Source organism: Cetorhinus maximus, chromosome 14 (assembly GCF_964194155.1).
Source record: "Cetorhinus maximus chromosome 14, sCetMax3.hap1.1, whole genome shotgun sequence".
NCBI lineage: Eukaryota > Metazoa > Chordata > Chondrichthyes > Lamniformes > Cetorhinidae > Cetorhinus > Cetorhinus maximus.
The window spans coordinates 17,246,456-17,263,308 of NC_135892.1; the positions used below are offsets into that span (position 1 = coordinate 17,246,456).

Sequence of the window (16,853 nt, forward strand, 5' to 3'; positions counted from 1 at the left end):
ATGACCCACAAGTTTCTGACTCAGAGTTGAGAGTGTTCCCCTCTGAGGCCACGGAGACGGGCTTCGCAGTGATTTTTTTTCGGGGCAGTTGAAGCCCTTTCGGGCGCTCGGACTGTCGCCGGGGTCACGTGCAGCTGGCGGCCCGCCCAGTAGCGTCATAAGTGACGCTGCGGCTCGGCCATGGTGGGGGGGGGGTGGTAGCGTCTAGGACCACGTGGGTCTGCGACCCCGCCTCCGCCCCCGCCCAACACGACCGCAAGAACCCGCGTGTGACGTCACCGAAGCTTCCGGTCACGTGTTTCACACCCGGTAGAGGCGGTGCATTGTCGTCCGGCGTTTGTCCTTGTGGGAAGTTGGAGCGACATGAGCGGCCTGGGAGTGCGCGGCCTGCGGGTGAGGGGGATGTGAGACCCGCTGGGGAGGGTGGGTGGGGGAGGTAAGAAGGGAGACACCCCGTTTGTGGTTTTGGGGGGTGGGGAAGAGAAGGAAGATGCTGCCCGGCTTCCATCCCTTGGCCTTGGCCTCTGGTCCTGTCCAAGAGGCTGGATCCCCAGGGAGGCTGCTGGAGGTGGGGTGAGGCCGGGCAATAGCGGCCGCTGCCTCCTTCCCCTCCCTCCCCCATTGCCGAGGGGCAGCTTTAGGCCGAAAGTAAGTGATAGAAGCTGGGACGCAGCCTGTAAATATAGACTGAGATCAGATGATAGATAAATATTCCGGAGGGAGAGGCTCATCAATAATTTATATATCGATGCGGCACCAAGTTAGGCCATTCGGCCCTTTATGCCCGTGCGTGCTCTTTGGAAGAGCAGCCCCATTATTTCCTGATGTTTCCCCATAGCCCTGGGTATGTTTCCTTTTCAAGCATTTAGCCAACACGCCTCTTGAACGTCATCATTGAATCTACTTCCTTTCCGACACTGCATTCCATGTCCAAACAATTTGCAGTGTTTTTGCAAAAGTAGCCTTGACTCTTCGTCAGTTGCCAATCGCCTTTAATCTGTGCCCTTTGGTTTATAAGCCTCTTTTAACTGGAAGTTTATTGTAGCACAGCTTTTCATGATTTTGAACACATTTAGCAAGTCTCCTTTCCTGTGCTTGAAGGGCAACAATCCCAGCTTGTCTAGTGTACCAATGTAACCAAAGGTCGGTGTACCAATGTAACTGAAGACCTGCGCCCCAGCACCTCTCTTTTGCACAAATCTTGCACCCTCCCTAAGGCTTTGACATCCTTGAAATGTGGTGCCCAGAGCTGAACACGCTGTCCCAGCTGAGTCTGGACCACTAATTTGTAAAAAATTTAGCGTGACATCTTTGGCTGTGTAGAAAACCGAGGATCCTGTCTGCTTTTTTAACAGCCTGTCAAAAATTTATGTATGTATACTCGCGGGTATCTCTGCTCCTGCATCCGCTTTTAAGTTGTACCATTTCACTTATCTTGCCTCTCGTTTCTACTTCATGTTTTGCCTTATTATATTTTATCTGCCATGTGTCTGTCCATTTCACCACTCTGCCTGTGTCCGACACATGACATCTGTTACTATCCTTCGTTCTGTTTACTACATTTGGGTTTTGATTTATCTGCAGGATTTGAAATTGTGCCCAAGCCCAGATTATATATCAGATTACATCTGTATATTTGACATAGCTCTATAGGTGTTAGTGCATCTATATACCTGGATGTATATCTCCAGTATAAGTAAATGCTGACATATGATATCAAAGCACCAGATAATATAACTGATCTCCATTGCCACGGAATGATATACATACATCGGAAGCAGTTCAGAGAAGGTTCACTAGGCTGATTCCTAGGATGAAGGGGTTGTCTTATGAGGAAAGGTTGAGTCTATACCCATTGGAGTTTAGAAGAATGAGAAGTTAGATGCTGAGAGGATATTTCTCTTTGTGGGGGAATCTAGAACTAGGGGAACACAGTTTCAAAATAAGGGGTCTTTTGAGATGAGGAGGAATTTCTTCTCTGAGGGTTGTTAATCTTTGGAATTCTCTGCCAGAGAGCAGCAGTGGAGCCTGGGTGATTGAATATACTCAAGACTGAGTTAGACAGATTTTTGATCAACAAGGGAGTAGAGGTTTATGGGAGACAGGTAGGAAAGTGAGGTCAAGACCACAATCCTATCAGCCATGACCTTATTGACCGGCAAAGCTGACTTGAGGGGCCGAATGGCCTACTCCCGCTACTTACCTTAGGGACTTATAACTAATCTTATAATTATGATCTGATATTAATTTTCATATATCTATGCATTTGATTATGTTCCATTAGTTAATATCTTGGTATTAAGATAACATCTATGCACATAGATATCGAAAATATTTATCATTTCGATAACTGGAATGTGGAAATGTGAACTTGAGAAGTGCTTTCACTTTATTTCCTCTTTTTTTTCTGAGCTTTTGGGTTTGGGAATATGAGCCTGTGGGCTGATGGAATGTTTGTGGCTGGTCAGTCAGCGTTGGGAAGAAGGGCCCGGGCCCAGAGTGTTGCCATTTCCATTTTCCTGACCCGATGTTGTCTAACTCAGTGTGTTTCCAATTCTTTCCTCTTCCTGTTTCAGATTTCCAGTGCCTGCAGCTTTTTAATTTTCTTTTTATCGGTTTGGTCATCATAGCTGGACTTGGCCATGTCTCCAAATAACCATGTCTGGCATGCTCTGTGGCCCTTGCTGAAGCTAAGTATATGTGTGCTGCTGAAAGCCCTTTTTCTGTGGTCCAGTGTGGACTCTTCTGGGTATCTGTCTTGGAGCCATTCAGCTAACCATGTGTGCTGGAATTTTGGAGATTAATTTTCAAACTTGCCTTTGATACATCACTCAATAAAATGCACAAATAGCTTCATTAATTTGCCACTCGCCTCACTTGCTGTTTATTGGACTTTATTAGGGCTTGTTACCCACATGACCGACTGCAGTCCAAAAGTAATCAGTTGGTAGTGAAGTGCTCTGAGATGCACCAAGGAGTGCAATAGTGACAATTAAATGCCAGGTCATCATTCGTGTGTCGAATGGTGCTTTCCTTCACACTCAGCTAGTTATATATTGTCCATTTGGGAAGTTATATTTCAATGTTCCTTTGTTTCTCTCCTTCGCACCCCCTTGACCCCCCCCCCCGCCCCCAGGCTTTTCAGCAGCTTTCACAGCGAACCTTCAGCACTGCAGTCCGCAGACGAGTGGAGAATAGGGTTCCTAAGAACCAGAAGATATTCCAGGTGAGTGACCTGTATGTCCCCGGGTGGGCTACTTCAGGCATCTGAGCTCTGCATAGAGCTTTTTGACACTCATTGCTGCTGCTGATATCTTGCATTTTAAATGCGTTCACAGAGAACACGGTGCAGTTAATGCAGGTCATCTGAGTGCAACTGAAACAGCGAGCATTTAATCATTTTTCCGATTATTTTGTATGCTAAATGTGGAAACTGAAGCTGGTTCCTGCTTCAAGTGCTATTAAATAGGAATTGCTAAACAAGAAAAGTCAAAACATCTAGTTTGCCTTCTGCCATCCTGGTAGCCACAAGACAACAGTAAGTGTTATTAACTAATCTTGGTAATCAATATCTATCAATTAGTCCAAAACAGGCCCAGGCGTGAGGTCAGGAAAACCCAAAAGGTGTAGAGCTTTGAGACTTTTGTCCAAAGTCCTGCCAAGCATGCTGAACTTACCACATCATGCCTTGTTACTGACATACTGTATCTCAAAATGTGAGTAAATACTCAATTCTTGCCAATAACTGCAGTACAGTTTCAGACAGCTGTGATGGGGAATGTGACCTCCCTTTGCTGTACATCAACTGCAGGTCTTAGATTTCTTTGCCCCATGTTCAAACAGAATGAGTGCCACAGTAAGATCTGTAGATTTGGACATGATTTTAGTCATTTCATAGTCAGGACTTGTGAACGGGGGCTAATAAGACTGTTCATCAGATCTGCAGGTTTCAAACGGTGGACACTATTGTGCTTCAAGTTAACAATTCTGAAACTTAGAAATATTTGCCTTTCATTTAAAAAATACTAGAGGGCAACCTTCAAAAAAAGGGTGAAATTGACTTTGAGATAGTTAAAACATTCTATAATAGAGCTAAACCATCCCTTACTGTATATACAGGCTCATCCAACATGGGAAGTAGATTGGATTCAGGCTGGGTTAACTGAACTTCCATAAGGATTAATGTAAATTGGCAAATTCACTGGATAAACTTTATCAATCTTTACTGACAGTGTTGCACTCAAATACTATTGAACTTTAATCTGAATAATTTTAACATGTATATGTGCTCTTTAAAATTTTAGCTTTATTTTCAAGGCATCTGTACTTTTTCCAAAGTGAACTCTTGATTATTTTTTTCCCTTTTTGAAGAAATGAGTTGAAGTTTTGAGCTCCCAACAGACAAATTGTTGGCTGCAGATATGGTCAGTAGTTACCTTGCGAATTCGTTTTGTGTTCAAGCTTTGCTTACAGGCTGCATGCCAATAGATAGCATTGTTGGCTGACTAAGCGAATCACCATCAAGGTGCACGTCAAACATAACCAAGTCAACTGCTCATATTCTTCAGCTAAAGAGTGCTAGCCAAAGTCTCCTAGGGTGTTGCTTGAGCTAGTCTTTTGTGAACAATGCACTACCAGCAAATAATTGAGTTGCCCTCGTGCTCTGTATTTTTAATGACTAGAATATCTCGTGTGGTTAATTCTGAGCGTTGACCGACCCATCCTTGCGTATTTCTGCGGACTCTTAGGCAGTAGTTTGCACGTTTCTACATTGCAGCCCCCTCACGGGTCGATAACATTGTATGTACTTAACCCTCCCTGCACGGTTTTCCCGATTGTTGTCTCTGCTGGGAGAATGTGTGTGTGTGTGTGTGTTGGATAAGAGTAGGGTCAGCTTTGTCTCTGATGAATGAAGCAGCTTGCTGATCTTCACCCAGAATAGGCATCTGCTTGAGCCATTGACTCTCAATGGCAGTGTACCTGAGTATGAGCTGCTGCTTTCTGCAGAGCAATAACACCCTTTATTTATATAGTGCCTTTAACACAGCAAAACTCCCCAAAGTGTTTCACAGGAACGGAGAGAATTGGCATTGAGCCACAAAGGGGGATATTAGGGCAGCTGACTGAAAACTTGATTTAAAAAGCAGCAGTTTACCATATCCAGCTGAGTTTCTTGGATGGTTCCTGGGCTGTAGATCGGTACAAGGCAGCTTGTAGGACATGGTAGGGGAGGATCTTGTAGTATAGATGGGGGCTGCTCGTCCCAATGTGATAACCTGGTGGAGTGGGTCATCATCCTTTATAGATCCTACTTTTTGGAGTAGAAACAATGGGATGAAAATCAGGCCAGCTCTATCATGGCTAGATGATCTGTTCTTCCAGGGTAATACCCAGACAGCGAAGTTGAAAATCTGCCCCACCCCACCCTCCATTATCTTTTTAGTTCTGCATTTGCGATTTTTGCCTCCGCTGCCCTAAAGGTTTGAAAGCAGCCCAAGACTGTTTCCTCTTTGGATTTTACAGCTGAAGGATTTTCTGCAATTCTTTCCATACCATCTAAGTCACGTCAAGTTCAACTGGGAAATCAGTGGCTAGCGGGAACTAACAGTCACTTGAACAACACTTGTGGGAAGTTGTGTAATGTCAGTGACACAATGATTGCCGTGTTTGTGTTTCTCAATAAGCAGAGGAGCTTCTCAGTCACTGCTTGAACTGAGGGCTCAAATCTTGCAAAATGGGCTAGAAAATGTCTGTCCTCTGACTGAGCTTGTATGCAAAAGTTTTAAAACTATGCTGAGAGGTGACCCCAGAGAGTGGAAAAATGGATGATTCCTCATCCACAAACTTCTTAATTATTCATTCCTGGGATGTGGGCATCTCTGGCAAACCCACCACTTATTGTGCCGTGGGATGAAGCCTCATTAATTGGATTGTAAAAGTGGCCCTTGCCCTCAGACTTTCCTGATTCTGGGGTACCTTGAGTTTGCGAACCCAGTAAACCCAGCTCACAAAACCCTGTATAACATAAGTGCAGATTACTTTTCCCTTCCATAGTTTCTCCCCACACTGGTTCTTGTATATATACCCTAGCCTTTCCCCAGTCCGTATCAGCTGCTCTTAATCATAACCAGAGCATGCACTCAATTGTCGCAGCATTGACATGGATGAAGGGGAGGACCGACAAGTCAGTGTACTGACAGCTCAGGAGAATCGAGGAAGCAGAGTCACCGTTCTCTGGAGCCTTATCACATGGCAGCTTGAAAAGCCAAGGTTGCCATCTATTCTATGGCCTGTGTTATGGAGTGAATGGAAGCTGTTCACCCAGAGAAGGATCTGAGCGAGCGGTAGTTTGCCAGATGCTCTATGGTTTGGACAGTGCATTGCTGGTTGCATCAGCCTAGTCTTCACCTTCCGGTTAGGTGCAGCGACACCACTCTCCAAGGCAGTGGGAGGATATAAGCAATGTGATTGCAGAATTTAAGGGGAAGTGAGAAAACTCCTTTACTCAGTTGGGTTAGAATGTTGAATTCTGTTCTACAGAGCAGAGTCCAGGGATTCTTTCTAAAAGGGAATCAGTTACTGGAGGCTGAGGTGTTAAAGGCTATGGGGAGTGGGCAGAGAGTGGAATTAGACAGGGCGGGATAGTAAAAGGCTAATACGAAAGCAAAGTACTGCAGATGCTGGAAATCTGAAATTAAAAACAGGATGCTGGAACTAGCTGATCAGGCAGCATCTGTGGAACGGGAAACAGAGTTAGCATTTCAGGACAGGGTGACCTTTGATCAGAACACACTTTGCTGTTCACCGTTCTGATAAAAGGTCATCTTGACCTGAAATGTTAACTCTCTCTCTCTCTCCGCAGATGCTGCCCGACCAACTGAGCATTTCCAGCATTTTTTGTTTTCATTTGTGATGTTGAAGGGTATGAGAAGCGATCCAGGAGTTTGGGATTAGACTTGAGTAACTTGTGGAGAAAAAAAATCACTGCTGCAAGCTGGAGGGGCTGAGTGGCCTGTTCCAGCCCTGCAACATGTTGACTCTATTGATTTTATGTAGGAGTTTGAGGTGAGAGATGAGAACATGATGGTCTTGTCAGGTAATGCGCTTTGTCTTGCACTCTGGCCAGGAGAAATACAAGGGAGCGTTATTCAACTCCAGGGTGAACTTTGGTTTTATTGAGTCGAGGGTTTAAAGGAAGCATTAGCGGTGCCTGTTCAGCTTCAGGTTTCAAAGCTCATGCAGCTCACACACCTTGTTTTAAGAATGAGTGGTTTTTAGGCTGTTTTATGGCTGTGAGTTGGCCTTTATAGTGCTAGACTTCAGGAGTAAAGGGCAACGGATATCTTTTGAGAGACGAGTCTTTGAAAATGCAGTGAGTGTAGTGTTTTAGAGTGCACCACTAAAGTAGCTTGCAGAGACACATGGCATGCTACCACATTTGTTGCACACTACCATGCTGAGCTGAGTTGCCTGACAACTTGCAGAAACAGACCACACTTAGTGTAATATCTTAGGTGATCCTTTGATTGTAGCCAGCACAATGCCTTGGTGTCGCTCTGAGGGACAGGAGGTCATTCAGCCCCCTGAGCTTGTTCCACTTTTCAATCAGATGGTGGCTGATCTGTATCTCAACTCCACTTGCCAATCATTACGCTTTATCCCTTACCCATCAAAAATATATCAGTCTCGTCCTTGAAATCCCCTGTTGTCTGGCCCACCACCAGTGTCGACAGCCTTTTAGGGGGCAGAGTTCCAGACTTTCACCACTCTGTGTGAAATAGTGCTTCCAAGTTTCACCCCTAAATGGCCTAGCTCAAAATTCAAAGTTATGCCCTCCTTGATAAGGTACCAGGACCAAATGAGATGCATCCAAGGGTATGGAGGGAATCGGGAGTGGAAATTGCAGGGGCACGAGTGATAATCTTCCCGTCTTCCTTAGACACGGGAGGTGCCAGACGACTGGAGAACTGTGAATGTTACATCCCTGTTCAAAAAGGGGTGCAAGGATAAAGCTGGCAACTACAGGCCAGTCAGTCTGACTTCAGTGGTAGGGAAACTTCTGGAAACTATAATATGGGATAAAATCAATAATCACTTAGACAAGTGCAGGATAATTAAGGAAAGCCAGCATGGATTCATCAAGGGAAAATCATGTTTAACTAACTTGCTGGAGTTTTTTGAGGAAGTAACAGAAGGTTGATTAAAGGAAATGCTGTTGATGAAGTGTATATGGAGTTTCAAAAGGCTTTGATAAAGTGCCACACAACAGACTTGTGAGCAAAATTCTAGGTCATGGAATAAAAGGGAGAGTAAGCATTTGGATAAGAAAAAAGCAAAATACTGCGGATGCTGGAAATCTGAAACAAAAGTAAAAATAGCTGGAAAAACTCAGCAGGCCTGACAGCATCTGCGGAGAGGAACACAGTTAATGTTTCGCATTCTGTTGAAGAGTCATACAGACTCGAAACGTTAACTGTGTTCCTCTCCGCAGGCGCTGTCAGACCTGCTGAGTTTTTCCAGCTATTTTTATTTTTGTTTCACTTGGATAAGAAATTGGCTGAGTGACAGGAAACAGAGAGTAGTGATAAATGGCTGTTTTTCAGATTAGAGGAAGGTTTGTAGTGGAGTTGCCAGGGGTCAGTGTTGGGGCTCTTGCTCTTCATGATATATATTAATGACCAAGACTGGTGTGCAGGGCATGATTTCAAAATTTGCAGATGATACGAAGATTGGAAATGTCAACTGTGATGGGGATAGTCTTGAATTTCGAAAGGACATAGACATGGTAGGCAGACAAGTGGCAGATGAAGTTCAATGCAGAGAACTAAGGTGATTTGTTTTGGCAGGAAAGTATGGTGAGACAGTATAAAATAAAGGGAGAAACTCTAAAGGAGGTGCAGAAACAGAGGGACCTCGGTGTATACGTACTTAGGTCATTGAAGATGACAGAGCATTTTGAGAGAGCAGTTAATAAAGCATATAGTATCTTAGGCTTTATTAATGGGGCATTGAGTACAAGAGTAAGGAGGTCATCTTGAACTTGTATAAGACCCTAGTTAGACCTCATCTGGAATACTGTGACCAGTTCTAGGTGCCATACTTGAGGAAGGATGTGAAGGTATTGGAGAGAGCACAGAGGAGATTCACAAGAATGATTCCAGAGATAAAGAACTGTAACTATGAGGAAAGATTGGAGAGGTTGGGACTGTTTTCCTTGGAGAAAAGAAGGCTGAGAGGAGACTTGCTAGAGGTATTCAGGATCCTGAGGGGTATGGACAGGGTAAATAGTGAGAAACTGTTCCCACTCAAGAGAACATCAAGAACTAGAAGGCACAGATTCAAAATAACTGGCAAAAAGAGTAAATGTGATGTGAGGAAAACATTTTTCACCCAGAGGGTGGTTGGACTCTGGAACGAACTTCCTGAGAGGGTGGTGGAGGCAGGTTATATCGAGGTATTCAAAAGGGAATTGGATTGCTACCTGTAAAGAGAATGCAAGGTTACAGGGATAAGGTGGGGGGAGGCTAGGTGAGAGCCAGTGCAGACTCAATGGGCTGGATGGCCTCCTGCACTGTTAAGATACTGTGATCCCTATTCCCCACCCCCACCCCCGTCAGAAGAAAGTTTTTCCAAATCTACCCTGTCAAATCCCTTTTGATTTTAAGCACATTGATCAGATCATCCTTCTAAACTCAAGGGGATACAAACCAAGTTTATGCAACCTGTCCTCTGAATTTAACCCTTAAAGCCTTGGTATTACTCTAATGAATCTGCATGGCACAACCTCCAAGGTCAACGTACCCTTCCTGCATTGCAGGGCCCAAAACTGAATGCAGTGCTCCAGATGTGCTCTAACCAGAGCTCTATACAACTGTAACTTATCAACCATCCCTTTGTATACCAGCCCTCTTGAAATGAAGTCCCATTAGCTTTTTTTATTGCTTTATATATCCGTGCTTTTTGTAATTTCTGTATGGACACATCCTCCACAGCTCCTTGTTTCTCCCCATTACAAAGAAACATGACTTTGGTTCCTTGCCTGAGTGTTTGCTCAGCTATGCTGATGGTTTGAGCAGAGACTGGACCTCACTCCACACTCCTCCTCCTCTTGGGAAATGGAGCTGCAGAGCTCTCCTCGCCACACCCAGTGGCTCGGTCCCAATAGCAAACGTCTGAGAGTGAGATATGGGTTTCTTTGTCTCAGTGGGGTAATACAGATCAGGCAGCTTTAAATCTAGTTTTCTGTGCACTGTGACGTTAATTGCATTACCCGACTGACAGTCTCAGAAATATGTAGTCATGGGATCTCTACAACAGCGAATGGTACTGAAAATATAACCTGCCTGACTCAGGATGTAAGTGACTCGTGTGCTCTGAAGTGTGTGTGAAACAGAAGAAGCCTTGTGATTTGGAAGGGATGTCGCCCTGGAGATTGGAATTAGTCGCTGATATGATTCATGTGCCTTTTGCCCCATATTCCCCCACTCCTCCAAACCTGCCGTCACTGCTCCACCTTGCCCTGAACTTGGCCCCACTGTGACTTCTCCTGCCCTTCCCACCCCGCTCTGCTACGCAGCGTGGGCAGGTGGTCCCTTCTCCTGTCCCGTTTACACAAACAGCTGGTTTGCCACCTTATTCTCTCTGAACTCTGGTGTACCTGCCGTACCGTGGAAACCTGTGTGTCGGGAATTTGGGTCGGTATCTCGATCACACACGGCAGCTGTAGGTTTGGCTTGTTCAGGCTGTTTTCCTAATGCCGATATTGGCAAAGCACAGCTGGGACTGCACTTTCAGTGACTCCATCTTTGTTTTAGGAGGACAATGGGATGCCGGTCCACTTAAAAGGCGGTGTGATGGATGCTGTGCTCTACAGGCTAACCATGGCCCTCACTGTTGCGGGTAAGGGGTACTTGGTACTCATTTTGAAACATACTGATCTCCCTCAGCATGTCCTAGTCGGTAAAGGCATTGGCTCCTATCCAGTGGCCCACCCTGGGATTTGAAAGGACGTAGGCATCAGGTAAGAACAGCAATGGGCATGACTGTGAACTCCCAACTCCTCCTCCTTGCCCCCAAGGGCCGAATGACCAGCCAGCTCTCATTATCTCAGTTCAAGCATGAAGAATAACCCACTCTCTAAGGTACGAGAGGAATCCCAAAACCCTCGTGGCCCGGTGATAGTCGGCATTAGGAGAGGAGGGGATTCCATTTGTGGAGAGATTTAAGTCTGTGTAAAAATACAAACTCTGCATAAGTTAGCCTCTGCAACGTGAGAGGAAGCAAAAGACTCGGGTCCCTGCTAACCAGGACCTGGTGAGCTCATCCAAGGTGTGTAGAACCTAGTATAGAGTCTATTCCCAGTGCAGCTGCAGGTTAACACACGGGCAGATGACGGGGAAAGCTTGCTGGTTAGAATTGCTTCTGGAACCAGTGTGTCAGAAAACAGATGTAGGGGGATAAAATAAAGCACATGGTGCATTGGAGCCCCACTAAGTGTGAGGGTGGAAATCGTTCGCGCCAGGAGCCCCTACGCCATCGACCTTTCGGATTGTAGCCCCCAACTCATGGGAACCACAATTTGCTTCACAGGAGAGGTGGGAGTGGGGGGGGTGGTAGCGGAATGCTGTTCCGTGTGCTGCTCTTGTGTAGAATCCAGTGCTCGAACTGGGAGCAGGACTGGTAGTGACATGAGATCATTGGTCGGGTTTGATGGGTGGAAGAGAAATTGGGGGTTGGGAAAGAAGGGGAAATGTCAACAATACCCAACATAAAAGCAGAGATGGAGGAAAACGTTCTATGCATTTGGTAAATTGACTTGTGTATGTGCTAGAAAAGCCCACGGTATTGCTGATTTTTTTTTTTAAGTGCTCGAATGTGACCGCAGAATTTTTTCTCTCGTTTTTAGGTACAGCCTATGTTATGTACGAACTCGTCACAATTTCCCTGCCCAAGAAGAAGTAGCGTCGGCTCTTGGACATGCCTAAACTCTTCGTTTTATTCCACAACCCTGTCCAACTGTTCAACTGTAAATTATCAGGGACCCACCCTTTCGAATGACAGTTCACGCTTATGGGAACAGTCGTTTATTTGATGATAAGGCTTACATAACTAAAATAAAATGATTTATCACATGCTTGTGCCTCCTGTCACGTGGTTTTGTTTGAGCTTTTTGGGGTGATCTGGGTGTTTGGCAGCTAATTGACAGCGACAAGGGTTCACCTTGCCTTATGTACACAAAGGCTCCTGGCTCACTTTCTAATGTAAATTGCACATATATAAATAAGTCAAATTTTATGGCTGCCTGCAATTTGCATGAGATATGTGGCTAGAACTGGGCCCATGAGCTGTTGCAGTGGGCATTTTGATCAACTGCTCAAAACTTGCTTAGCTTTGTGAACAGCTGCCTTGGACAAGTGGTGGGAGGCTGTATAAAGGGTGACAGGTGAAGTCAGCCAACCTCCGGAGGTCCCCAGCATCACAGATGCCAGTCTTCAGCCAATTCGATTCATTCCACATGATATCAAGAAATGGCTGAAGGCACTGGATACTGCAAAGGCTATGGGCCCTGACAATATTCTGGCAATAGTACTGAAGATTTGTGCCCTAGAACTTGCTGCGCCCCTAGCCAAGCTGTTCCAGTACAGCTACAACACTGGCATCTACCCGGCAATGTGGAAAATTGCCCAGGTATGTCCTGTACACATAAATCAGGACCAATCCAACCCAGTAAATTACTGCCCCATCTGTCCACTCTCGATTATCAGTAAAATGATGGAAGGGGTCATCAACAGTGCTATCAAGCAGCGTTTGCTTAGCAATAACCTGCTCGCTTTGGGTTCCACCAGGGCCACTCAGCTCCTGACTTCATTGCAGCCTTGGTTCAAACATGGACAAAAGACCTGAACCCCAGAGGTGAAGTGAAAGTGACTGGCCTTGACATCACGGCATTTGACCAGGTGTGGTGTCAAAGAACCTTAGAAAAATGAGTCAATGAGAATTGGGGAAAACTCTCCACTGGTTGGAGTCATACCTAGTACAAAGGAAAATGGTTGTTGTTGGAGGTCAATCATTTCAGTTTGAGGACATCACTGCAGGAGTTCCTCAGGGTAGTGTCCTAGGCCCACCCATCTTCAGCTGCTTCATCAATGACCTTCCCTCCACCATAAGGTCTGAAGTGGGGATTTTTGCTGATGATTGCACAATGTTCAACATTAGCGACTCCTCAGATAATGAAGCACTCCTTTTCAAAATGCAACATTTATTGCCCAACTCTAATTGCCCTTGAGAAGGTGGTGGTGAGCTGCCTTCTTGAACCGCTGCAGTCCATGTGGTGTAGGTACACCCACAGTGCTGTTAGAAAGGGAGTTTAGGCTGACAAGTGGCAAGTAACATTCGTGCCACACGAGTGCAGGGCAACGACCATCTCCAACAAGAGAGAATCTAACCATTGCTCCATTCAAAGGTATTACCATCACTGAATCCCCCACTATCAACATCCTGGGGGTTACCATTGACCAGAAACTGAACTGGACTAGCCATATAAATACTGTGGCTACAAGAGAGGTCAGAGGCTAGGAATCCTGCAGCAAGTAACTCACCTCCTGACTCCCCAAAGCCTCTTCACCATCTACAAGTCACAAGTCTGGAGTATGATGGAATACTCCCTGCTTGCCTGGATGAGTGCAGCTTAAAGAACACTGAAGAAGCTTGACACCATCCAGGACAAAGCAGCCCGCTTGATTGGCACCACATCCACAAACATTCACTCCACCACTGACGCAGAGTAGCAGCAGTGTGTACCAGCTGTAGGATGCATCACAGGAACTCAAACAAGGCTCTTTAGCATCTTCCAAACCCATGGCCACTACCATCTGGAAGGACTAGGGCAGCAGATACATGGGAACACCACCACCTGGAAGTTCCCCACCAAGCCACTCACCATCCTGACTTGGAAATATATCGCCGTCCCTTCATCGTTGCTGGTCAAAATCCTGGAACTCCCTCCCTAACAGCACTGTGGGTGTACCTACACCACATGGACTGCAGCGGTTCGAGAAGGCAGCTCACCACCACCTTCTCAAGGGCAATTAGAGATGGGCAATAAATGCTGGCCCAGCCAGTGACACCCACATCCCATGGAGGAATAAAAAAAAAATTGCTGAGACCCAAGTTAATTCTCAGCCTGTTACCCACAGAATGAACATCAAACCCCACTGATCTGTTTCACTGCACTTACTGGATTTTAAACATGACAGCAGGAGAGTGTGCACTGCACATCCTGCCTGGAAACAAAACACCCGTTGCCAACGATCACTAACATCAGGGCGGGAATGTTACCTTTTTATTACTTCTCTGCCGTCCTGCACACCCCCAGCATAGAGAGAAGCATAACTTCATGAAAGGTGCTTCCACTGAATGCCAGGAGGAACTGCGGCAGAATTATTACTGCATAAGGGGGGATTTTTAAAAACCATTTCATCCTGGAAAGAAGCTGATCTGGCCAACCTCTTGAAACATCCTTGTGGACCCCTGGTTGGGAATCCCTGTGGTAGATGATGGGATGAAGGAAGGTAGAAACAGCAATCAGTTGTTGGGTTCCTTATGCCAGCTTAGATCACGGCTGATTTGAATCTTAACTCCAACTACCTGCCTCCACCATAGCTCCATGACCCTGTGCCTAACAAAAATTCTTTAATCTGTGTTTGGATATTCCTCAGTTGAGCTGCTGAGGCTTGTGGTAAAGTGAAGTGCCATGTACCTTTAAGAGAATGTAGTTAATGAATCATGGGACTGTATTGACCAGTCACGACACAGCACGGGCTCCTTGGGTAACTGGGAAGCCTAGAGCTGGAGGTGATTGAAGAAGCACACATGGTGTTAGTGCTCTGTTCTTAGTTCCAATAAACCACCAGTGTTTGTTCAGTTAATCAGTCTCACTGCCTATATTGTTTCAAGCACCAACTAATGTGTTAACATCAAGGGCACAGTTAGCGTTCGCCAGACAAAGTGAACGTGATAAGCAAGGACATAAAAAGGCTGATATGGGTTTGTGCTCCTTGGTCTGGCCTTGCCTGAAGGGAAGATGGATGGCTGCAGATTGGACAACTTGGGGAGAGGTCAGTGCTACAGGCCCAATTTGCAGTTCCCCACCCCTCACCCTTATTCCTAAATCATTAAAGTGAATAATTAGAAAATTAGGAGTCCTCACCTTCAGGCCCCATCTCCTGTCCCACTGAGTGAGACTCCATGCCTCAACCAATGGACTTCTAAAAGAGCCACATAACAGGAATGCCAGCAAAGCTGAAGTCGATAGAATGAAAGGGCCAGTGATAGCCTGAATGTGAGGTTGGCTGAGTGACAGGAAATAGAGTAATGGTGAATGGCTGTGTTCCTGACTGAAGGAAGGTAAACAATGCTATTCTCCAAGGCGGTTAAAAGGGCCATTGGCTTTCTTGATCTACGTGAATGACTTAGACCTGGTTTGCGCAGGGCACAATTTCAAAATTTGCAGATGACAAAACTTGTAACTATAGTGAAGGAGGACAGGGATAGGCTGGTGATTGGGCAGAGGCAATGGCAGATTAGATTCAATGCAGAGAACGGCAAAGTGATACATTTCGGTAGGAAGAACGGTGGGGGGGGGTAATGCAAAATAAAGGATACAATTCTAAAGTGGGTGGCAGGAATAGTGATCAGGGGTGTACACATGCAAATCGTCGAAGGTGGCAGAGCAGGTTGAGAAGGCAGCTAAACAGGGGACATGGGATTCCGGGCTTTATAAATAGTGACAAGAGTACAAAAACAAGGAAATTATGGTGAACCTTTGTTTTACTAGCGAGTGGTTAGGTCCTGGAATGGACTGCCTGAAAGGGTTGGGGAGGCAGATTCAATCTTAGCTTTCAAAAGGGAATTGGATAGGCACCCGAAGGGGGAAAGAAAAGATTGCAGGGTTACGGGGAAAGGGCGTAGGACTAGCTGAATTCCTCTTGCACAGAGTCGGCATAGGCTGAATGATCTCCTTCCGTGCTGTGACCATTCTATGATTCTATAATTGCAACCTCTGCTTCCCCATTGAAAGTAATTTCCTCTTGCCTTCTGAAAAGGGAAACCTCGGTCAAATGTTCCCCTTTTTCTCAGTTTATTGAGGCTAAAGTATTACTTCATGCAATCTGGACTAAAAAGCTATCAATAAACCTATATACAAACATTTCTGAGCAGACAAACACTCCAATATATTTACTGTCAATAAATCATTGGTCCTGTCCACTCTGAGGAATGGTTGTACCATTAATCATTCTTATCTCGTGTACTGAATAGCTGATAAGCTTTCTTGCCAAATAAAATATTTGTATGTGGAGTTTACCCTGTAGTGGCAGGCTGCCTCCCACTGCACAAGAAACTTTGCTCCTCTTCACGAAAATCTGATTGAATAGATACGGGGACGTAGAAATACTCTCAAAACGCTTTAAGTGTTAGCCTTGGCTTAGTGGTGGGCAGCCTTGCCTCTGAGACAGAGGGTTTTGGGTGCAGACTGAGATCCGAGTCCCTAGCTCTGCGCGAGACTGAGGGAATGTTGGAGGTTTGGCTCACTGAGGTAGACGGAAATGATTCCACAACATTGCAAAAAACCCCCCCCCAGAACATCTGGTCATTTTCTCATTGCCGATCGTGGGACCTTGCTGTGTGCAATTTGGCTGCTGTGTTTCTGATGTTACGAGTTGAATGGCAACTTCATTTAAAAAAGCATTTAATGGGCTGTGAAATGCCCTGGGGTGTCTTTCTTTGTTGAATTATGTACAGGCACTCTAATGGTAGCTAGACTTTCATGGCAAAAGGTGTAATATTAAATGAAA

The 16,853-nt window shown here is 45.5% G+C and overlaps 1 protein-coding gene across 1 annotated transcript; it reads left to right on the forward strand.

Moving 5' to 3' along the window:
* Positions 1-269: 269 nt before the first annotated feature.
* On the forward strand, positions 270-12,133 carry cox7a2a (cytochrome c oxidase subunit 7A2a). The gene is made up of 4 exons (XM_078556587.1): positions 270-393; positions 3,137-3,226; positions 10,815-10,899; positions 11,906-12,133. Exons 1-4 carry the CDS (start codon positions 364-366, stop codon positions 11,959-11,961), a joined length of 261 nt encoding a protein of 86 aa, XP_078412713.1. The 5' UTR covers positions 270-363; the 3' UTR covers positions 11,962-12,133.
* Positions 12,134-16,853: the final 4,720 nt, after the last annotated feature.

Coding starts and splice junctions, on each gene's coding strand:
- cox7a2a (XM_078556587.1), top strand. CDS start 364: ATGAGCGGCCTGGGAGTGCGCGGCCTGCGG. Junction 394..3,136: donor TGGGAGTGCGCGGCCTGCGG/GTGAGGGGGATG, acceptor CCCCGCCCCCAG/GCTTTTCAGCAGCTTTCACA. Junction 3,227..10,814: donor AGAACCAGAAGATATTCCAG/GTGAGTGACCTG, acceptor TCTTTGTTTTAG/GAGGACAATGGGATGCCGGT.